Source organism: Onychomys torridus, chromosome 7 (assembly GCF_903995425.1).
Source record: "Onychomys torridus chromosome 7, mOncTor1.1, whole genome shotgun sequence".
NCBI classification, from domain to species: Eukaryota; Metazoa; Chordata; class Mammalia; order Rodentia; family Cricetidae; genus Onychomys; species Onychomys torridus.
In genome coordinates this window covers 39,327,857-39,351,131 of record NC_050449.1, presented here as the reverse complement: position 1 = coordinate 39,351,131, position 23,275 = coordinate 39,327,857, and the positions used below count along the sequence as shown (strand labels likewise).

The 23,275-nt window shown below is 43.1% G+C and overlaps 1 protein-coding gene across 7 annotated transcripts in view; it reads left to right on the top strand.

The window, feature by feature from the left end:
• The window catches only part of Rnf214 (ring finger protein 214), a 38,314-nt gene that overhangs the window by 569 nt on the left and 14,470 nt on the right, over positions 1-23,275 (top strand). For 2 of the 7 annotated variants that reach the window (XM_036192794.1, XM_036192793.1), the window contains exons 2-6: positions 1,474-1,587; positions 6,460-6,505; positions 7,751-7,810; positions 11,586-11,726; positions 16,524-16,663. In XM_036192794.1, the coding sequence (XP_036048687.1) occupies positions 1,474-1,587; positions 6,460-6,505; positions 7,751-7,810; positions 11,586-11,726; positions 16,524-16,663 (501 nt within the window). Of the gene's footprint in view, positions 1-7; positions 62-248; positions 673-710; positions 926-1,473; positions 1,588-6,459; positions 6,968-7,750; positions 7,811-11,585; positions 11,727-16,523; positions 16,664-23,275 lie in introns of those variants that run through there. The other 5 variants (XM_036192789.1, XM_036192788.1, XM_036192790.1 and 2 more) reach the window with 4 other exon arrangements.

The window sequence follows — 23,275 nt, the reverse complement described above, 5'->3', positions numbered from 1 at the left end:
GTGCGTCCCTTCCCTCCCCCCCCACCCCCCGCCTTTGCTCCCCGGGGGCGCGGCGCGGGAGGTGTGTGCGGGGCGGCGCGCGGGCCGGGGCGGCGGGACGAGGGGGCGCGGCGGGGGGCGGGGAGGGGGCGGCGGGGACGGGGGCGGGAGCCCGGCCTGGGAGTGGGACGGGGGCTGGCGGCCGGTGGGGACCGAGGGGCAGGGGTGGAGGTGCGGCTGGCCGGTGCTAGCGGCCGGCGTAGCGGCCGTCTCCTGGGACGAGTGGCGGCGACCACCCGGCGCTGCTTCCCCCCCATTGTCCCCTTCTGCGTCGCCGCCTGGCTGGTGACCGCCCCCGGCTTGCAGGGTTCCCTTGGGTATACTGGACTCCCCAGCCCGATGTGCGACCCTCACCCCTCTCGCTCTGGGCTTTAGCCGCGGAGTTTCACGGATGACCCTTGCCATAAGGTTTTCCTTTACCGGGCACGGGTGACCCAGACCGCGTTCCCTGTTGGAGGCAATGATCCCGACCCTGTTGGAGGCAGAATGTTTGCATCCGAGACAGCAATGGCGTTTCAGGGCCCATTTTCACCCGGGAGCTTTTTATTAGGAGAGGAAACTGAGGCACTGGGCTGTGACTGTTGATACAGCCTGACTTGGTATCTGCTCTTATGCACTCTTCTGCGTTCAGAGGTATTCCTGTGGTACTGTCAAAATAAAAACAGGAATGTGAACTAATCCTAACTTCACCATTTAGTTTTTCTTCTCACAGTAGAAGGCCGAGTTTATTCTGCAGCAAAAAGGGCGCTCTTAAATATAAAAACAAAAAAGCGTCTTCCCGGGTTTCCTTACTTGAGTTACCATGTTTTCAGCATCTCTTTTTCCTCTGGAGTAGCCAAGTAGCAGCAACCTGTTTTGCCACAATGGTCTAATCTGTCCTTGGCAGGTACCAGACTATTCCCATCTATAGGGAAGGGATACTGCCGGGGTAAAAGACACCCCATGGAGATGGTCCAGTATGGTAGGACTTGTTCTTGGAAACAACTCCCAAAAAAATCCTTCTCTTAAATTAATAGAAAATGCCCTGACTGCAACAGCCAAAAAATGATTTGTAAACATATTATTGAATCTGGGCCAAAAAGGTCATCTTTTATAAATGGTAATAGACAAGGAGGACCATTTGGAAAATTCGTATCATATTGTCATTTATTTTAAATGACAGTATTTTTGTCAAGAGAGAAAGTAAAAGCTTTGCATATGACAGCTCCTGAGGGTTGGTGCTGGCTGGGACTTATGGCATGAAGTGGCTTTTTTTTTTTTTTTTTTTTTTTTTATTGCCCTTCTGCAGAATGCTCTTTCTTTGGTGGTTTTTTTTTTTTTTTTTTTTCAGAGCCTTAGTTCTTGGTGTTTGGAGGAACTGCTACAGTGGGCATTTGCAGAAGAAAGTCCTCAGCTTTGTAACTTGTGTCCTGTCCTTTGTTTCTGAATGTCCAGAGTGCAGATGGCGGCCCCTGAGGTAGCTGGCCTTGGGGCCAGTGCCCCCAGTCCTTCGGAATCCTCTGTTTTATGTGCTTCCAAGTCAGATGAAGCTCTACCAGATGGCCTAAGGTAATGTGCAACTCTTGGGGCTTATTTGGGAAAGGGGCTTGGAGATGGCCTTCTGAACAGCTGGTCTTTTCTGCTTGGTGCTCTAATAACACTAATGTAGAATAAGTTGTTTTCCCCTCCCCCACATTAATTTTTTGTAAAGTAGGGACTGCTTGGTCTTTGTATGGTATAGCAGCTGGTACTTGGGCAGGGTTAGAACAGGTATCAACACATCATAAATGTATATATTTCTTTGACTTGTCCTATACAGACTATATGCTCATTTAATCATTCTTGTGTATCATGCTTATTTTCTTTGTTCTTTTTTTAGACAAGGTCTCACTTTGTAGCCCTAGCTGGCCTGGAATTCACTATATAGACCAGTTTCACCTCAAACTCAGAGCAAATCCACCTGCCTCTGCTTCCTTAGTACTGGGATTAAAGGGATGCACCACTATGTGTGGCCATATTCATGTTTTTAAAAATTATCATTTATCCTGTATTACGCATGATAGGGATGAAGGAGGTGCGTGTACATTTGGAGGCCAGAGGACAGCTTTGTGGAGTTGTTTTTTTCTTATTATTCTATGGGTTTCGGGGAGGAAACTCAGGTTACCAGGCTTTTGTGGAAAGCACCTTTACCTGCTGAGCCATGTTGTTAGCCCTCATACTCACTCATAAGATACTTGGTTATATAAAAGATATATACAGATATATACGTACAAAATTTAAACATTAAACGCAGATTATATGAGTTATCTATCCATCTTGATACCTTTGTTAATATATCTTACTGCTTTAATACTGAATGTGTATATTATGCCTCTTATTAAAATGTATTGTTCTTTTTTCCCCACCCCAATTTTTTTTTTATATTAAGGTTTTTGGGGGGTGATGTGGGGGGAATCTCACTATGTAGCTCTGGCTGACCTGGAGCTGGCTGTGTAGGCCAGGCTGATCTTGAACTCAGTTCATCTGATTCTGTCTCCCAGGTGTTTAAATTAGTGTTTATGTGTGACAGACATGCCGTAGTTTTTCCGTGAAGAGCAGGAAAACCTGCCAGAATTAGTGCTCTTCTTTCACTGTGTGGATCCAGGGGAGTCCAAGTCAGCTTAGGCTTGGTAGGATGATGTCTTCACACACTGAGTCATTTCACTGGCCTCAAAACTCTTTGTTTTTTGAGGCAGGGTCTCCTATAGCTCAGGCTGACCTCATACTCACTGTGTAAACAAGTCAAATCTTCTTGTCTTTACCTCCCAATTGTGTGGGCCAGCACACTCAGCTCTCTCCTCCAGAGTCTTGCAAGTGTGAGTTGTGATTACCTAACCTTGTCTCCTGAGAATGCCTAATACACTGTTGTGTGTAATATTGAACTAAATTGACTAGAGAAGCTGGGGCCTAATACAGTAGGTCACACTGTATGTACATCAACACATTCAACCCTCATACAGTCCCAGAAGGCAGGTGTTAATATTCCTATAACAGGTGAGGAGACTGAGACCCAGAGAGGTTAGTGACTTGCCAAAGGTACAAAACTCTGCTGGAGTCAGGATTTGAACTCATAAACTCTGACATAAGAGTACTCAACAACGGGCGGTGGTGGCACATGCCTTTAATGCCAGCACTCGGGAGGCAGAGACAGGCGGATCTCTGTGAGTTCAAGGCCAGCCTGGTCTACTGATCAAGATCCAGGAAAGGCACAATGCTACACAGAGAAACCCTGTCTCGGGGAAAAAAAAAAAAAAAAAAAAAAACAAATAAAAAAGAGTACTCAATAAATATCAGTTCTGGAAAAGAGATATTTGAACCAATAGGATGGCACATACCTGTAGAAAGAAATGCTTGTTAATGAATGAGTAATAGGGGAATGTTATATTAGCCCACCATTAACTTGGATCTTTCTGCTTGTATTAATTTTCAAAATCAGCCATGTCTTACTACTACTAGTAATAGCAGCCAAAGGTTATTGAGTGATCTCTGTTAGGTGGACAATACTATTTCTATTTTAGAAATAAGGTAACTTGTCTAGAGGCAAACAGCTAGGAAATTGTAGAGTCTGGATTTAAATCCAGATGATGTATCTGCCCAGGTTTATAATTAAGTTCCCTGCTCCTATTCCACAGTTGGCTCTCAAGAATCACTGAGTATTTGCTGGGGCAGGGAAAGGCATTTTCTTCAGTGGCCTTGCCCCTCCTGCAAATAACCCTTCATCCATATCCCTGTATTAATTAACCCTATTTAAATTTACTGGTCCACTGAAAAAACTGATAAAAATTACCCAGGCTGTGGTGGTGCATGCTTTTAATCACAGCACTCAGGAAGTAGAGACAGGTGAATCTCTTGAGTTTGAGGCCAGCCTGGTCTACAGAGCGAGTTCCAGGACAGCCAGGGCTACATACACAGAGAAACCCCGTCTTAAAAAACAAAACACAAAACAAAAATTAAAAGAAAATTATTCAGTGTGTTTGTAAGATTTCTGTGTCAGTCAGTTGTTCAGAAGGAAGAGTTCTTTACCTGAAGTCTATGTCAATGCTCACTTGGGATGCTTAAAGGGTGAGCTGACATTACACACAGTACGGAGGAGGAGGAAGAGGGCAAACAGCAGAGACATTAATTTTGTTTTTTTGAGATAGGTGTAGTCCTGGCTGTCCTGGAACTCTTTCTGTAGACCAGGCTGGCCTCGAACTCAGAGGTCCACCAGCCTCTGCCTCCTGAACACTGGGATTAAAGGCATGTATCACCATGCTCAGCTAATTTATTCATTTTATTTTATGTGCATTGGTGTTTTGCCATGGGTAGATCTCTTGGAACTAGAGTTACAGACAGTTGTGAGCTGCCATGTGGGTGCTGGAAATTGAACCTCTGGAAGAGCAGCCAGTGCTCTTAACTGCTGAGCCATCCCTCGGCCCCTAACGTGATGTGAGGGGCTTTCACTTCTGAGTGAAAGACGAACTGTGAATGTTAGACAGCACTATAAGTATGTTTTACAGATCTCTTGAAAAAGTCCTGTATTGACCAGGTGTGGTGGTGTACACCTTTAATCTCAGCACTCAAGAGGCAGAGGCAGGTGGGTCTCTAAGAGTTCAAGACCAGTCTGGTCTATTTAAATATGAGTTCCAGGCCAGGCAGGCCTATATAGTAAGACTTTGTCTCAAAAACAAAAACAAAACAAAAAAACCAAAACAAAACAAAAACCCAAAGAAACAAAAACAAGTAGTATATTGGCTCTGGCTTTTCTTAGTGAAGAATGTGTGCCTAGCTTGTGCATCTGTGTTCACTCCCTAGACCCAAGGATGAAGGGGAAATAGTACATTAAATGTCTATGACAAATGACAAAAATTACCATCCCCGATGTTAAATATATTTCTGTTTGCTGTATGTAATGAAATTTCCATTGACTCAATTGTGCATTCAAAATCACACTTTCAAAGCCGAGTATAGTGACTCATACCTAGAATTCCAGCACCTGGAGGCTGGTGCAGGATGGTTGCCATGGCTCTGAGGCTGGCCTAGACTACATGTGAGTACCATGCCCAGGCCAGCCAGGACTACATACCAAGATGCTGTCTCAAAGAAACAAAACAAGATGAAATTGTACTCTCAACTACTTCAGGTGATACTCCACTCTGGCAAACTGTTGAGTCAAATAGTGGTTTTTTTTGTTTTGTTTGTTGTTTGTTTTCGAGACAGGGTTTTTCTGTGTTCCAGTATGGAACTCACTCTGTAGACCAGGTTGGCTTTGAATCACAAATCTGCCTCCTGAGTGATGAGATTAAAGGCATGTGCCATCACTACCTGGCTGAATAGTGGTTTTGTTCAAAGATCTATATGATATGTTTTGAAGGACAATTATTATTTTTAATTTAATTTTTTAGATGTGTGTGTGTGTGTGTGTGTGTGTGTGTGTTTTAGGAGTTTCTTCTTCTACTGTGTGTTACAGAGACTAAATTCAGATCATCAGGGCCTGCACAGCAAACACTTACCCAATGAGCTATCTTATTGGACCAGAAAATTATTTTTTGGAACATGAAGTTGGAATTAAAAACAATGTTTTGCCAGGTGTGATGGTGCACACCTCTAATCCCAGCACTTGAGGCAGGCAGATATCTTTAAGTTCAAGACCAGTCAGATTCTGTTTCAAATCAATCAGTCAATCAATCAATATATTTATTAAAATTCACAACCAAGTTAGTACATGTAACTACTATAACTAGCATTGTACTGTTTTTTCCCCCTATTCACAAAAATCATTGGCACTCAGAATTTATTTTTAGATCTTCAGGCTCACTTGTGTTTAGGTACTTACTATAGGCCATCCCTAGAAGTTTCTTAAATTCTCACCCACCAGGCTGGACTACCTGTATATGGGGTAGAAATTGTTGGATAGAAACTAGTTTGTTCTGATGATGGGGAGGGTTTATAAGATTTAGTTTTGTTTATAGGGTCTAGTAGTAGCTATGTTGGGGATGTGACTCAATGGTTGAGCATTGTCCAGCATGTGTAAGGCCCTGGGTTTGGTCCCAAGCACTGAAAAACAAATTATCATATTTAATCTTTCAAATGTTGGGTAAAGAGAGAAATTTCCTTTTTTTTTTTGTTTTTTTTTTGTTTTTTGTTTTTTGTTTTTTGTTTTTTTGAGACAGGGTTTCTCTGTGTAGCGATTTTCCTGGAACTCACTCTGTAGCCCAGGCTGGCCTTGAACTCACAGAGATCCACCTGCCTCTGCCTCCCGAGTGCTGGGATTACAGGCATGTGTCACCACTGCCCGGCAGAGAAATTCCTTTTTTTTTTTGTGGTGCTTGGAACAGAATCCAGGGCCTAAGGCTCGCTAGTCAGGTGACATACCTCTGAGCTACAACCTTATCCCAGAATTTTTTTTTTTTTTTTTGATAGCCCCAAAGACTCTGCCCAGAAACAGAAGAACTCGTCTCCACAGAGTGTAAGTAGCCAAATGATAACCAAGGAGAGGAACAGAAATGCCCATTTGGAACACCCAGAACAGAGTCCTGGTTCATCAAGTGATACTTCAGCAGCGCACCAGGAGGTTTTAGGAGAAAACTTGGTAGCCACAGCCCTTTGTCTTTCTGGCAGTGGGTCTCAGTCTGATTTGAAGGACTTGACCAGCCCGGCAGGAGAGGAGGGGGACACGAGCCTCCGGGAGAGCATCCATCCAGTCACTCGGCCTCTTAAGGCAGGGTGCCACTCAAAACAACTTGCCTCCAGGAATTGCTCTGAAGAGAAAGCCCCACCAGCCTCCATCCTACAGGAAGGTAGCGGGGACACAGGCTTGGATTTCCGACCTGTAGTGCCTCCCGCAAATGGGGTTGAAGGAGTCAGAGTGGATCAGGATGATGATCAGGATAGCTCTTCCCTGAAGCTTTCTCAGAACATTGCTGTACAGGTCAAGTATCAAGTTTTGCTACTAAAATGCAGTTGGGGGAGGTGAGGGTAGGAGCCATTTCCTGATGTGGTGGAGAATTGCACTGCCATTTTTTGCCAGCGGTCATCATACTGTTTGCATATAGTGCTGTGCAATGGCTTTCTCCTGCTGTTCCAGGAACAAGAAGGCCGGTGTCTAATTGCATACCACGTAGGAACTATTAAGACCTTGGTATAATCTCTTTGGACGAAAACTTGATTGATATAGGTCTTTAGCATTCATACTTTCTTTTTTTGCCCCGAGACAGGGTTTCTCTGTGTAACCCTGGCTGTCCTAGAATTCTCTGTAGACCAGGCTGGCCTCAAACTCACAGAGATCTACCTGCCTCAGCCTCCCAAGTGCTGGGATGAAAGGTGTGTGGCACCACCTCTTGGCTGGCAATCATACTCTGTCTTTACATTAGGAGTCCTTGCTAATTGTCCGGTCTATATCAGGAAGTCCAATGATTCCTGCCTTCTGGTGCTGGTGTGCTATGTTGTGGGAAGAAATGTGGGCCCAAGAGATTGCAGGAGGCAGTTACTCTCTTAGATTTGTGCCTTCCTCTTAGGCAGATGTTAGACTACCTTGTGGGGTAAATGAAGATTGCGTTAGATGGTGGTGCTGTTTGCCAGAACTACGTTGCTGCTTTGCCCTTTGTTGCTGGTTTCTAAGCGAAGGTCTAGAATAATTCTGCTTGTGTTAAAGTGACTTAAAGTCTTGAGTGTAATGTTTGTTTGTTTTATGTTTTGTTTTGTTTTTTTGTAGACTGACTTTAAGACAGCAGATTCAGAGGTAAACACAGATCAAGATATTGAAAAGAATCTGGTAAGTGCACACTTAAAATGTCATTGTCACATAAAGCCATTGGAAGACAGGATGTAGATGGTTGGGGAAATGAATGCCCATCTTTATACAGCCCCTGACAGTGGGAGTGGACTGCCTCACCCAACCTGTTACATTTTAGCAGTATGTCTTATGCCGCCTGGCCTGCTCTGAGGGAGGACAGGACCTCTGCAGTTCTTGTCACATTTCTTGTTTGGGTTTAGTGATGGGACTTCTTTTCTATTTACTACTCTCTCTGTGTGGTTTAAAAGGGCCTTTAGTTTTATTTTTTGAGGTAGGGTGTCATTGTTGTAGCCCTGGGTGGCCTCAGACTTTCAGTGTTGCCTCCTGAATACTGGGATTAGAAGTTTGCACTATTGTGCCCATCACTTTCTGTGTCTTGACAAAGGGTCTTGTTCTGGAGCCAGGCCAGCCTTGAACTCATGGCACTTCTTCATGGGATTGCTGGAATTATTGGAGTGAGCTTCCCCGTGTGGCTTCTGTTTTGTTTGAAACAGGGTCTCATAGCCTAGGGCCGACCTTGAATTCACAATATGGGCGCGCGGGGCGCGTGCGTGCGTGCGTGCGTGCGTGCCTGTGTGTGTGTGTGTGTGTGTGTGTATGACCTTTAGCTCCTAATGTTCCTGCCTTTGTTTTTTCAAAGAGCCATGAAGTTTTGTTTTGTTCTGCTTTTGCTTTTTCTATTATTTCGGTTTCTTGTTGTTGTTGTTGGTGGTGGTGGTGGTTTTTTGTTTTTCAAGACAGTTTTTCTGTGTAGCCCTGGCTCTCCTGGAACTCTCTTTGTAGACCAGGCTGGCCTTGAACTCACAGATATCTGCCTACCTCTGCCTTCCGAGTGCTGGGATTAAAGGCGTGCGCCACCACCGCCTAGCTGGCCTGCTTTCTTAAAGAACCCAGGACCACCAGTCCAGGGGTGGCACCATTCACTATGGGCTGGGCCCTCCTCCATTGATCACTAATTGAGAAAATGCCTTACAGCTGCATCTCATGGAGGCATTTCCTCAGCTGAGACTCCCTTCCTCTCTGATGACTAGCTTGTGTCAAGTTGACACACAAAACCAGCCAGTACATAGGGTCTCACTCTGGCTAGCCTGGAACTTGATACGTAGATTGGGCTGGCCTTAAACTCGAAGAGATCTCCTTGCTTTCTGTCACTCTATCAATTCTTTTTCATATGTATTTTCCATTTTTGTCCCTTGATAGTGGTTTGTTTTGTTGTTTTTTTACATGAGGTCTCACTGTGTAGCTCAGGCTGGCCTTGAAACTGTAATCCTCCCACTCAGCCTTCCAAGTGCTGAGGTTACAGGTGGGTACCACCAGACTGGTGTGAGGAGTTTTATTTGTTTTTATTTTGGAGGAAGGGTTTCATTTTACCTGGGCTGGCCTTGAACTGACTCTTTAGTGGAGGCTGGCCTCAAACTGTCTTCCTACCTCTCCCTTCTGAGTGCCAGGGATATCCATATGCCACCACCATGCCTGGTTTTCTTCAGTAGTGGGGGTTTAGCTCCAGGCTTAGTGAATGCCAGACAAGCATTTCACAAACTGAATTACATCCCTAACCCACATTTGTTTTTTTAAGACAGGATCTTGCTTTGGCAGTTAATTGTTTGTTAAGTTTTGGTTAAAAAAAAAAAAAAGCATGATTACTGAGCAAGGGTGGCAACAAACTTTAGACAGACACTTGAGAAGCTGAAATAGAAGGATCAGGCGTTTAAGGCCAGCCTTGGAGGCATTTTGAGTTCAAGACCAGCTTGGTTGCAAAGACCATATCACAAGAAAAAACAAAACAAAATCCCCAAATAATAGAATTTTAGGTAAGAGATGTTTATCTGTTAAAATAGTCCCCTTGGGCTAATGAGATGGCTTAGTGGGTCAAGGTGCTTGCCATTCAAGCCTGATGACCAGAGTTCTATCCCCAGAGCTCATGTAATAATGGAAGCAGGGCAGATTGGAAAGACAGTCTTTAGAAGAAAGTGTCTTTGGTTCCCAGCACCCACATTAGATGGTTCATAGTTGTCTGTAACTCACTTCCAAGGGATCTAGCATGTAGCCTCCTTAGGCATTTGCACTAAACAAATGAACACATGCGTGCGCGCCTAAAAATAAAAATTATTACTCTTGCAGAGGACCTGAATTTGGTTCCCAGGACCCATATGATGGCTCACAATTATTAATTCTAGTTCTAATGACCTCTTCTGGTCTCTTTAAGCACCAGGCACACACACAGTGCACATATATACGTGCAGGCAAAAATACACATAAAATAAATCTTAAAAAAAATCTTTTAAAAGCTGGAAAGAGAACTAGCTCCACAAAGTTGTCCTCTGGCTTCCACATACATGCTATAACACATGTGTACTATTTACACACACATATCCTACACCTATACACACACAATGATAGTAAGTAAATAAAATGGGAAAAAAATTTTTTTCCCAAAAAGACCTTTTGAACTATCCCTGGTGTTTTGTGACTAAAGTTGCATCCTTTACTTGTTCTTTTTTTTTGGGGGGGGGGACTTCAATTTTATTTTTAATTGTGTGTGTGTGTCTTTGTGTGCAGTGTTCTTGGAGACTAGAAGATAGTGTTAGATCCCCTAGAGTTGGAGTTACACACAAATGTGAGCTGTCTGATTTGGGTGCTGGGAACTGTACTCAGATCTTCTGGAAGAGCAGTTCATTCTCTCAATTACTGAGTCATTGCTACAGCTCCTGCCCACCTATTTTGTATTATTTATTTTATTTTCTATTGACTTAAACAAGCTGTAGTTCAGGTTGGCCTCAAACTCTCAGCAAACTTGTCTTAGACTGTCATGTGCCAAGATAATAGGCATAAGCCACCACATCTGACCAGAGTGGACTTCTGATCTCTGGCTGTTGTGGGAGCTTGCTGAGTTGCTCTGAGTACCCGCTTTCCTAGATCTCCTAGTGGGTCTGTCAGCTTCAGTGCCGATGGCTGTCATGACTTTCTATCCTGGATTCGTTTTAAGTGGGTATATGGCTTTGGACTTTCACTTTCTTACCTTCTCTCTCCTATAGCAAAGATTGGCAAGCTTTTTTTTTTTTTTTTTTTTAAAGGGTCATAATACAGGACATATTTTATATTCTGTAGGCTCTATGGACTTTGTTACAACCATTCCATTCTGCTGTTAGAAGGGAAGCAACCTGTAAGGCAGTGGGCATGTACATTCCAATTAAACTGTTATTGATGGAAGCAGAGTGGATTTGGCCCACATGCCATGAGCTGCTAACCCTGCTTCAGCACGGTGTTGAATGATGGTACATCTGCAGTGATGCAGATGTTCTCAGTCTGTACTATGTGGTATGGTAGCCACTAGTCACAGGCAGCTCTGGAGTCCGTGAACTGTGTCTAGGCTCCTGAGGTCCTGGGTGTTTCTGTTTTATCATATTTGATGAACTGGGTTACCTAGCCACATACAGCCAATACACAGTTATTAGCTATTGTATTGGACAGTGTGGTCAGTCGCATCCCAGATACAGATGGGGAAACAGTTCTGTTGATAGATAGAGTACTTGCCCTGATGTAGGAAGCCCTTGGGTTCGGTCCCTAGTACAGCATCAACTAGATGTGGTGATGCATACCTGTAAATGCAACACATAGGAGAGGGTCAGAAGTTCAAGAACATCCTTCAGCAACATAACAAAATGGAGGCTAGCCTGAGCTATAAGACCCTTTCTCAAACAAAAACAAAAACAAAAACCCTGGTGAATGAAACCTCTGTTGTTGTTCTTAATAGGACAAAATGATGACAGAGAGAACCCTGTTGAAGGAGCGTTACCAAGAAGTCCTGGACAAGCAGAGGCAGGTGGAAAATCAGCTTCAAGTGCAATTAAAGCAGCTTCAGCAAAGGAGAGAAGAAGAAATGAAGAATCACCAGGTAGTCTGCAGATGCTGACATTAGGGGGATGGACCTCAGTGGTAGAGAGCTTGCCTAGCCTACTCAGCAACGCAGGTGCAATTCCCAGGATCACAAGAGAAAAAGAAAGGAAGGAAAAGGAATTGCAATTCAGATCATTATTGTGTGTCTTCTCTTATATGCAGAAACTAGATTTAAAATTACATATTTATGGCCATGAGTGATGGCCTGTGCTTTTAATCCCAGCACTCTGAAGGCAGACACAGGTAGAGATCTGTGAGTTTGAGGGCAGCCTGGTCTATATAGCAAGCTTTAGTCTAGCTGTGCGTATGTGGTGAGACAGTATGTCAAAAAAATCCAGCCCCTCAAAAAAAAAGTATGTATATGTGTTTCACACACACACACACACACACACACACACACACACACACTCACACACACAGAGAGAGAGAGAGAGAGAGAGAGAGAGAGAGAGAGAGCGAGAGCGAGCGAGAGAGCGCGCGCTAATGAGTAAAGTAACAGTCTGTGTTCAAACTCTAAATATGTTTTGGAGTCAACAGAAAGAAAATCAGTATTTCTTGGGTTTGGTTTGTTTTTGAAACCACGATCTCTGTGTAGCCCAGGCTTGCTTTTTGTGCTGGGCAATGGTGGTACACACATGTAATCCCAGCACTCGGGAGGCAGAGGCAGGTGGATCTCTGTGAGTTCGAGGCCAGCCTGGGCTACATGGTGAGTTCCAGGACAGCCAAGGCTACACAGAGAAACCCTGTCTCAGGAAAAAAAAAAAAAAAAAAGATCTGTTTGCCTCTCCACATATTGGGATTATATTTAGACCACCATAGCATGCTTCTCAAATTTTAAAAGAACTCGGGCTGGAGGAATGTCTTAGCAGTTAAAAGTGCTTGCTGTTCTTGAGAGGACCTGTGTTTGGTTTCCAGCGCCCATGTCAGGTAGCTCACAACCACCTATAACTCTAACTGCCTATAATTATCTTCAGGGGAAACAGCACCCTTTTTTGGACTCTGTGGACACTTGTACTCACATGTGCACAGACACATATACCCATAATTTTTTTTGCTTGTTTTAGTTTTTTGAGACATATTTTCTCTGTGTAGCCCTGACTGTGCTGGAACTCACCCTGTAGACCAGGCTGGCCTCAAACTCAGAGATCTGCCTGGCTCTGCCTCCCGAGTGCTGGGATTAAAGGCGTCACCACCACCTCCTGACCATAATTTTTTTTTAATCTCCCCAAAACATTCAAGTATAAAAGAAGCATTGAGGACATCTTCTCCAGACCCTTCTATTTTAGTACAGAGAGGAAAACGTTATTTATTTAATATATTTTGTTGACATTATTGACTAGTAAACACTTAACTTAAATCTATCTCATGCAAAAATGTGGTTTCATTTAGGTTAAATCTACATCTGAAAACTGGAAAAACAAATTAGTAAGTGAAAACCTCAAGTACAATAGAAAGATCTAGTTAAGTAGTCAAAACAGCATTGTCAAGGCTGAGGTGAAGTGAGGGCCGTGGGCTGTGGTGCTCCTTTTGGAAACTTAGGAAGAAGTCTTAGGGTTTCCATTGCTGTGAAGAGACACCATGACCATGGTGACAGTTTCAGAGGTTCAGCCCGTTATCATTGTGGTGAAGAGCATGGCAGTGTACAGACAGACATGTTGCTGGATCATCTAAGAGTCCTACATCTTACAGGCAGCAGGAAGTTGATTAAGTGTCACACCTAAAAGCCTGCCCTACAGTGACACACTTCCTCTAACAAAACCACAGCTACTGCTGTATCAAGGCCATGCCTCCTAATAGTACTACTCCTTTTGGGGGCTATTTTCGTTCAAACCACTACAGAAGACCTATCAGTTAAAACTGTAAATACATAATAAGTAAGTTGACCAAGCAGTCTTATTGGGAGTTCATTCTACAGATGTAAGCTTTTGTGTATGAATGTTTTGGACATAGAGAATGTTTATTTTGGTATTGCTTAAAAACTTAAGTGACACATTCCTGTAATCTAACTCTTTGATACAGAGGCAGAAGGATCAGGAGTTCAAGGTCATTTTCAGCTACATAATGAGTTTGAGGCCAGCCTGGACTACAGGCTATCTCAACCACCTACTGTGTCCCCTGCCCCCCATTAGATTAGGTTGGAAAAATAGTTTCAAAAAAGTTTCAATCAACCTGATAAACTTTTAACAGAATGGTTAAATAGCCTGGAAATGTCCATATGATTTAGTTATATCTGTAGCTATTGACATAGTGTAGTTAACCCAAGTGGAAAAAAGCAAGATGCAAAATGAATGTAAAATGGCCTCACACACACACATACAAAATGGCCTCACTAGAAATGGAAAAATGGGCCAACAATATAGTTTAGGAGTAGTATGTGGTGCTTTGTGTGAGGCCCTGAGCTGGCTCTCCAGGACCACCCAAACATAAATGAGCAAAATGTGAGAACAACACAAAGCACTTAATACATTGATTACTGTTATGGGCAGAGTTGTGTGAAACAGAATAATTATCATAGGTGACGACCTTTGTATTGTTTGACTTCTTATAAATGTATGAAAACATATATGTATTTGTTCCTGTTGTTACATAGTAAGATAGCAAATGTCTTGGTTAAGGTTACTATTGCTGTGATGAAACACCATGACCAAAAAGCAAAGTTGGGGAGGAAAGGGTTTATCTGGCTTACACTTCTAGTCACTGTTTATCATCAAAGGATGTCAGGACAGGAACTCAAACAGGGCAGGAACTTGGAGGAAAGAGCTGCTGCAGAAACCATGGAGGAAAGCTGCTTACTGGCTTACTCCACATCAGTCTGCTTTCTTATAGAACCCAGGACCACCAGCCCAGGGATAGCACCACCATAATTGTCTGGGCCCTTCCCTATCAATCACTATTTGTGAAAATGCATTACCGGCTTGTCTACAACCCAGTCTTATGGAGGCATTTTCTTAACTGAAGTTTCTTCCTCTTGGATGACTTTGCCTTGTGTCAAGTTGACATAAAACTATCCAGCACAGCAAACACACAAAAAATTCCACTTACAGTAAAACAGAACTATAATAAATCAAGAGCATATTTGTTGGATGTAGCAAACTCCCACCTGAAGCAAAAATGCCTGTCTCAGCACCCTCAATAGATGTTTGTTCAGTCTTTGAGCTTTGCTACACAGTACATTCCTTTAAAAATACATTGGTGCTGGGCAGTAGTGGTGCATACCTTTAATCCCAGCACTCAGGAGGCAGAGGCAGAGGCAGATGGGTCTGTATGAGTTCAAGGCCAGCCTGGTCTACAGAGTGAATTCTACGACAGGCTCCAAAGCTACACAGAGAAACTCTGTCTCATAAAACCAAAAATAAAATAAAATTGTGTGTGTTCATGTATACACAAGCAAGTGTACATGCAGATACATGTATATGTGTGTGTAGGCCAGAGGTCAGTCTTGAGGTATCATTCCTTAGACTCTGTCCACTTTGTGTTTTGAGACAGAATCTCTCATTTGGATCTAGAACTAGGCTATCTCTCCAGAAGCTCCAGGATGCTCTTGTTTCTTCCTTTCTGGAGATGGGAAGCAAGGACATGCTACCACACCTCATTATTTTATATGGGTTCTAGGAATTGAACTCATCATTGTGTTTATATGGCAAGTTCTTTACTGACTGAGGTCTCCCCAGTCTCATATTCTATTTTTAAAAATTGATTTTATTTTATGCATATGAGTGTTTTGCCTTTGTGTACCACTTGTATCGAGTGCCCTGGGAGGCCAGAAGAGGGCATCAGATCTCTTGGAATTGAAGTTACAGACAGCTGTGAGCCACCATGTGGGTGCTGGGTATCGAACCTGGGTCCTCTGGAAGAACAGCCAGAGCTCTTAACTGCTGAGCCATCTCTCCAGCCCCGACATTCCATTTTTCAGTGATTCTTAGAACTATCCTATTGAGTTGAAGTCTATGTTCATATAACTTCCTTGTAGAGGCTTGGCTTTCACATCAGAAATTTATGAAATTGATTCGTTCAGTTCTGCTTGATTCCAATAAGTCAGCATATGAATTTATAATCATTGAAGTAAACCATCAGGGTGAGAGTAATGGATCAACAACATACGCTGCAAGGAAGCTGAGAAAGGAGGATTGCAGCAAGTTTGAGGCCAGCCTGGGCTGCTACACAGGAAGGCAAGGCTAGTCAAGGATACAGGATAGAACCATGTTTCAAAAAACCAAAAACATGCCGGGGGTGGGGGGGGGGGGGGGTGGGGGGTGTGAGGGGGGTGAGGTGGTGGCGGTGGCGGCGGCGCATGCCTTTAATCCTAGCACTCGGGAGGCAGATGCAGGCAGATCTCTATCTCTGTGAGTTTGAGGCCAGCCTGGTCTACAGAGTGAGATCCAGGACAGGCACCAAAACTACACAGAGAAACCCTGCTCAGAAAATGGAAAAAAACAGTAACAAAAACACTGAGCAAGGTGGTGCGTGTTTGTAATCCAAATAAGTGGAAGTGGATACAAGGGGATCAAGAGTTCAAGGCCAGCCTCGTCTGTGTGTTGAGTATATGCCCAGTCTGGGTTATGTAAGACCATATCTCAAAAACCAAACCAAAACAAAACAACCTATCAGGGCTGGCTGGGTGTGTAGCTCAGTGATAGAGTGCTTGCCTGTCATGTACAAAGCTCTTGTTTAGAACTCTTAACACCACACACACAGAAAATAAACTTTCAGATTAAAACAAACAATTGGAAACCTAAAACCCCCCAAAATAAAATTTCCTTCTTTATTTGTGTGATTGTCATTGTGTGGGATTTAGGAGATACTAAAGGCGATTCAGGATGTGACCATAAAGCGGGAAGAAACCAAGAAGAAGATAGAGAAAGAAAAGAAGGAGTTCTTGCAGAAGGAGCAGGACCTGAAAGCTGAAATTGAGAAGCTCTGTGAGAAGGGCAGAAGGTAAGTGCTGCTGCCGGAAATGGATCCAGGTGCATGTGTATTTGTGCTTCAGGGCAAGGACATTGTTTTCATTTGAGAAAGAAACCCATCTCCAGTGACTTCATGTTCTCAGTACCCTACAGTACACGAAATAAAGAAGTTCAGAGACTCGGTACTGCTCTGAAATGATAATTAAGTGCTGAGGATATAGCAAAGTGGTCTCATCCTGGGCTCAGTCTTCTTCTCAAAAGAGAAGCCACACTGTTAACTAGCCCTGTTCCAAGTATGATCATAATTTTTATTAATACTTTATAACCTGTGTGTCTTTGTGTCTGTCCGTATGTTCTGGAATTACTACACAGAAGTATTGCATGCCCAATTTTAGGTATCTAGGGATCCGAACTCAGGTTGTTCTGCACATATAGCAAGTATTTTGCTATGAGCATCTCCACAGCCCCAGGATCAAGATTTATATGTTATTCTAAAACTTACTTCATTTGCTTTATGTCTTGAGGGTCATTTTTTCTTTAGAAACTCGGGTTATGGGAATGTTTTAAATGGTTGTGTTATTCATCACCACAAGTGGCGCACTCTATGCCATTTATGAGAGAACTACCTGGTGATCGTGTCCTCTTCTTAATATTGTAACAAGAGCAGGATGGCCTCTAAATTTGGTTGAACTCTCAGTTTTCCAAGTTGCTTGATATCACATGCTTGAAAATTCACAATTATGAATTCTATGATAATGTTATTTAAATGCTGTTGCCAGTCGTTTTATTTATTATTTTATTTATTGAGAAAATACTTGGCTGTTGTAAATAGGTAAGATGCTATGTCAAAAATAGGTAGCAAGCTCACTTACTGATTCATATTCCGAAGTGAGGGAACTTAACTGTGGCACCTCTGTATTCACAAGACTATTAAGGAGAGGGTCTGGGGGGTGGCTGTTTGTGTTGAGAATCTGATGAATGGTTAGGAGGTAGGTCACAGTGATCATTCTCAAACAGTTATGTAGAATCTATTCAGGGCCAAACATTGTCTTTTGTGTTGCCAGTGATCATATCAGCTAGCACCCCACCTATGGGGTAGCATTGACTCTGCCAAGGTTTTCACAGCTGATTTGGGGAAGATGAGGTACAGACATGGACATGTAGCAACTCATCACAGGGTATCTTAAAGAGCAGAAATAAGTCTTTATTCTGTCTAGGCCCTGTGACAAATTTCCTTTGGCTTTGGACTCTACACTCTTTTTTTGTTTGTTTGTTTTTCAAGACAGAGGCTGTCCTGGAACTTGCTTTGTAGACCAGGCTGGCCTCAAACTCACAGAGATCCATTTGCCTCTGCCTCCCGAGTGCTGGGATTACAGGTGTGTGCCACCAACGCCCGGCCAGACTCTACACTCTTTATGTACCTTTGACTGACTGCCTTTTCTTCCTGTTGATTGAACAGCTACAAGTAATTAATGATAACAGTATTACTGCTTGTGATCTTGAAGATTCAGGTTTCTTTGTTTGTTTGAGGTAGACCCTCCATATGTAGTTCTGGCTAGCCTGGAACTTACCATCTTTCTGCCCTCCTAACCACTTGCTTGAATTATAGTCTTGTTGATTTGTCTCAAATTCACTGTGTCCTGGACCCTTATGTATTAATAGTTAACAAGGACTCTAACATTTTTGTATCTGTTTTGTTTATCAGTATTTACTGAGCCAGAAATTAAGGCAAAAATATATTTACGTGCTGATTTATTTTAAGATAACACAAAACTTATATGTTAACATAAGTAACATGTTGGAAAAATTGTTTTGCAGGTTTCTTAGTTAGGGTTTCTATTGCTGTGAAGAGACACCATGACCACAGAAACTCTTAAAAGGAAAACATTTAATTGGGGTGACTCACTTACGGTTTCAGATGTTCAGTCCATTATCATGGTGGGGAGCATGGTGGCATGCAGGCAGACATGGTGCTGGAGAGTTAGCTGAGAGTTCTACATCTTGCAGGCATCAGGAAATGGACTGAGATACTGGGTGGTATCCTGAGCACAGGAAACCTCAAAGCCTGCCCCTGCAGTGACTCACTCCTCCAATAAGGCCATACCCACTCCAACTAAGTCATATCTCCTAATAGTGCTATTCCCTATGAGATTACAGGGGCAATTACATTCAAACTACAACAAAAAGATTAAATCGGTTTATTTAGAAGAATAACATTGTTTAGATACTTATAAATCTCTTTAGTGGAAAAAAACATTTTTTTCTGAATTTAACTGATAGCAAGTGTTCTTGTTGAAGTCTGAAGGAAATTGCAGGACATAGGTGAGCTAGAAGAGCAGGAGTTATTTTAACAGCTTCTAAGTATAATTGTGGGTATTCTTTGATATGCTAAAGCATTTCATATGATCAGTTTGTTAAAAGTTAGTTTTGAAGTAGAGCCTGAAACTACCATGATAAACTTTTTGAACTGCTATAATTGCTGTGATAAAATCTGTTAGGGTGTGTATGGGTTGGGTGGGGTTGTAGTTAGGGTTAGGATTAGTGCCTTACACATGCTCTTATGTATGTGTGTGAATATAGCACTGGGCTATATATATTCCCAGCCTACTTTTATTATTTTGAGACAGGGTCTATCTACATTGACAGGGCTGGCTTTAAAGTTACTCTGTAACCCAGGCAAACGTTGAACTTGAAATTCCAGCTTCAGCCTCCAGTGTAGCTGGTGTTACAGCCTGTGCCACCAGGCCTGCCTAAGATCTGATGGTTTACCTTGTTGTTATTTTGGTTGCTTTTTAAAACAGTCCTACTTGGAAGTCCTGGCTGACTTGGTACTTACTGTGCAGCCTGGGCTGGCCTCAAGTTTGTAGTTGTCCTGTCTTTGCCTCCAGAGAGCTAGGGTTATAGGCATGCCTACATTACCTTGGAACTTGAGTCAAATGGAAGAAAACTTTTCCTGTACCTTTTTAGGGTTAGCAAATTAAAATTCTCAGATCAATAAGAAAAACAGTTTATTTGTCGTGCAACGGGTATGCACATGGAAGAACTACTAGAAAGCAGTACTTAAAGGGGTTAGAATTTGAGGGTCTGTGCCATCTTCTTAGGCAAAGAGAAGAGGGAAGAAAAGTACTTACAGGGAAAACATTTTTTAAGTGTGTGTGTGTGTGTGTGTGTGTGTGTGTGTGTGTGTGTGTGTTACTTAGCATTACTATTGCTGTGATGAAACACCGGGACCAAAAGTAACTTGGAGAGGAAAGGGTTTATTCCACTCACAGTTCCATATCTTTCATCATCAAAAGCAGTCAGGGCAGGAACTCAAGCAGGGGAAGAACCTGGAGGCAGGAGCTGATGCAGAGGCCATGGAGGAGAGTTGCTTATAGAACTCTTTATAGAACTTTCTTATAGAACCCAGGACCACCAGCCCAGGGATATAAGGCATTTACTCAGTTGACATTACATCCTTTCAAATAACTCTAGCTTGTTTCAAGTTAATTAACCAGCAGTGTGTGTGTGTGTGTGTGTGTGTGTGTGTGTGTGTGTGTGAGAGAGAGAGAGAGACAGAGACAGAGATAGAGACAGAGAGATACCTTGGATGTCATCCCCACAAATGCCATTTTACCTCCTTTGAGAGAAGGTCTCTTGTTGGCCTGGAGTTCAACAATTAGGCTAGACTGGCTGGCCAGTGAGCCCCAGAGATCTACTGTCTCCCCTGTCCAGTGCTGGGATCACAAGTGTGTGCTCCCACCATGCTCAGCACCTTTATGTGGGTTCTGCAGATTAAACTCAGATCTTTGAGCTTTCAACGTGAGTACTTTACCAGCTGACTCATTCCTGTAGTCCCCAAATGATTCCCTGGAGAGGGATGAGAAAGAGCGCTTAGAGAACAGTTTGTGGAAAGAAAAATGAGCTTTCAGTAGATGAGAATGTCTATGAACTAGGGAGGTAGTTTAGTCAGTAAAATGCCTACTATGCAGGCAAGCATGAGTTGAGATTTTCAGCAACTCTAAAAACCAGGGATGGCAGCACACATCTATAACCCCAGCACTGGGGATGGGAGGCAGTGAGACAAGAAGATCCCTGCAGCTCATTGGCCAGCCAGTCAAGAAGATCCCTGCAGCTCATTGGCCAGCTAGTCAAATAGGTCCCTGCAGCTCATTGGCCAGCTGACGCCCTGCTGCTGCTCATTGGCCAGCCAGTCAAGAAGATCCCTGTAGCTCATTGGCCAGCCAGGCTAGCAGAATTGATAAGCTCCTGGTTCCATGAGAGATCTTGTCTCAGAACATAAGAAGGGATAGCTCAGTGTTTCCTGTGCAGACACTAGGAACTGATCTCCAGCACTCATGTGAAAAGCTGACATGGCCTGTGGCATCTCTATAAGCCCCACACTGGGGATGCAGAGAATGGCAGATCCCTGGAGCTATCCAGCTAGCTAGTCTAGCTAATCTTTGAGCAGTAGGTTCAGTGAAGAGACCCTGCCTCAAAAAAGTAACATAGAAGGAAGTAGAGAAAGACACCTGCCATCTACCTCTGGCCTCCACATGTAGTAAGAGGTAAAAGAGGAGGCTTGTTTGATGGCTCCTGTTCTTCCTCTGGGAGAAGATCCACTATGAGCAGTTCATGACAGCTGTGCTCTCTAGAAGTTGCTGCTTTGGCTCTCATGAGGGAAATTCCAAGAGCTTTTTCTTCCCCCTGCAACTATGGAATCTCAGCGTCTTTTAAAATAATCTTTACACCCATTGAGTGGATCCCATAGTTGATCTGATAACACAATGCATATTTACTAAATATTGGCCCAACATTGTGTAGATCTTCCAAGTGTTGATACAATTTTGTATGCAAAAATTTAAAATCTGGGGCTGGAGTGATGGTTCAACAGTTAAGAACACTGGCTACTCTTGTAGAGAACCCAGATTCGAATCCCAGCACCTGTATAGGGTGGTTCATGACAGCCTGTAGCTCCAGCTCCCAGGAATCCAATACCCTCTTCTGGCCTCCTTGGACATTCTCACACACATGACATACACCAGAGTGCACACATATAAATAAAAATAAAGCTTAAAAATCAAACAGCCCCTTTACCAAAAGAGAAAATGCCTGAAATCAGAAGAATAGAGAAGTATGTATTTATTAGTCACAAAAGTGAGGATACTGTCACATGTCATGTATTCTCAGGAAAACTCTAGTGTCAGCTCATCAGATAATGAAAATGAAAAAGGTAAATATTGTTATCTGTCCTTCTTTCCTTCCTATTTATTTGTTTGTTGGCTTTTGGGACAGGCTTTCTCTGTGTGGCTGTGGCTGACCTAGAACTCACTCTGTAGACCAGGCCGGCCTTAAACTCAGATTAACCTGTTTCCACCTCCTGAGTGCTGGGATTAAAGGGGTGTGCCACTACCGCCTGCTCCCTTTCTTCCTCCCTCCCTCCCTCCCTCCCTTCCTTTCTTCCTTCCTTCCAGCTTACAAATTTAAGCTTTAAGTTGTAGCTCTGTGGAGTGGGCCTTCGATGTATTTGGGGACCCTGGCCTACACTCTGAAAAGTGCAGCTCTATCCCCAAGGCTTCTGGCGCCATCTCTGTGCTAGTGCCTCTGTTTCATCCTGCTGGGATTTTGTGCCCTTGACCCTTGCCTTTTGCACAGTTGGCTTGTTCTGCCCACATTGCTTGTCCTTGTCCCTTTTGCTCACCAAGCAAAACTGGAGTATCTGGGTTATATCTGTAAGTTTAAAAATGTGTAGCACATTGAGACTACTGTTAAAGATGTTGAATCAATGAAGAATTTATCCCAGTAATGTTTTTCTGTATCTAATCATTCTGTGTATGGATACACTGTTTTAAGAAACTTGATTTTAAGCCTGGCATGGTGGTCTGAGCCCGTATTCTCAGCACTTAGGAGGTGGAGGCAGGAGGATCAGGATTTCAGGTCAGTCTCCTCTACATTTGAGGCAAGCCAGAACTGCAAGAGAGCTATGTCATAATAACCACACACACCAAAAAGAAAAAGATTTCCTAAATTGTCTTGAGCTCAGGAAATACACCTTTGAACACCACAGCTGACTATATCTACTTACCTCTCTACTGGATTTGGTTCTGCTTTGTCTCTACCCGTATCTAGAGTGTAAGAAAGGCCTTTGGCTGAGGACTCAGAGATCCTAATTCTTATCTCTTCTCTAAGTGTCAGAGAATACGTATTTATTTCGTGGGACACTTAGCATCTGCACCTATACTCTAAGGCAGCTGTCTTCCTACAGCCACTTGTCACTGGGAAAATGATGTTTTGTTATGTTTGAGAGTCAGATCCTCATTATGTAGCCTTGGCTTTATAGAACAGACTGACCTCAAACTCACAGAGTCCTCTTATCTCTGCCTTCCAAGTGCTGGGATTAAAGGTATATGCTTCTGTGCCTGGCCGGGAAATAAAAGTATATTTGTATTTTAGCTTCTCTGAAGAAAGTTGTTCTAGCATTCAATCTTTTTTTTTAAAGATTTATTTATTATGTATACAATATCCTGCCTGCATGTATGTCTGCAGGCCAGAAGAGGGAACTAGATCTCATTGCAGATGTTTGTGAGCCACCATGTGGTTGCTGGGAATGGAACTCAGGACCTCTGGAAGAACAGCCAGTGCTCTTAACCTCTGAGCCATCTCT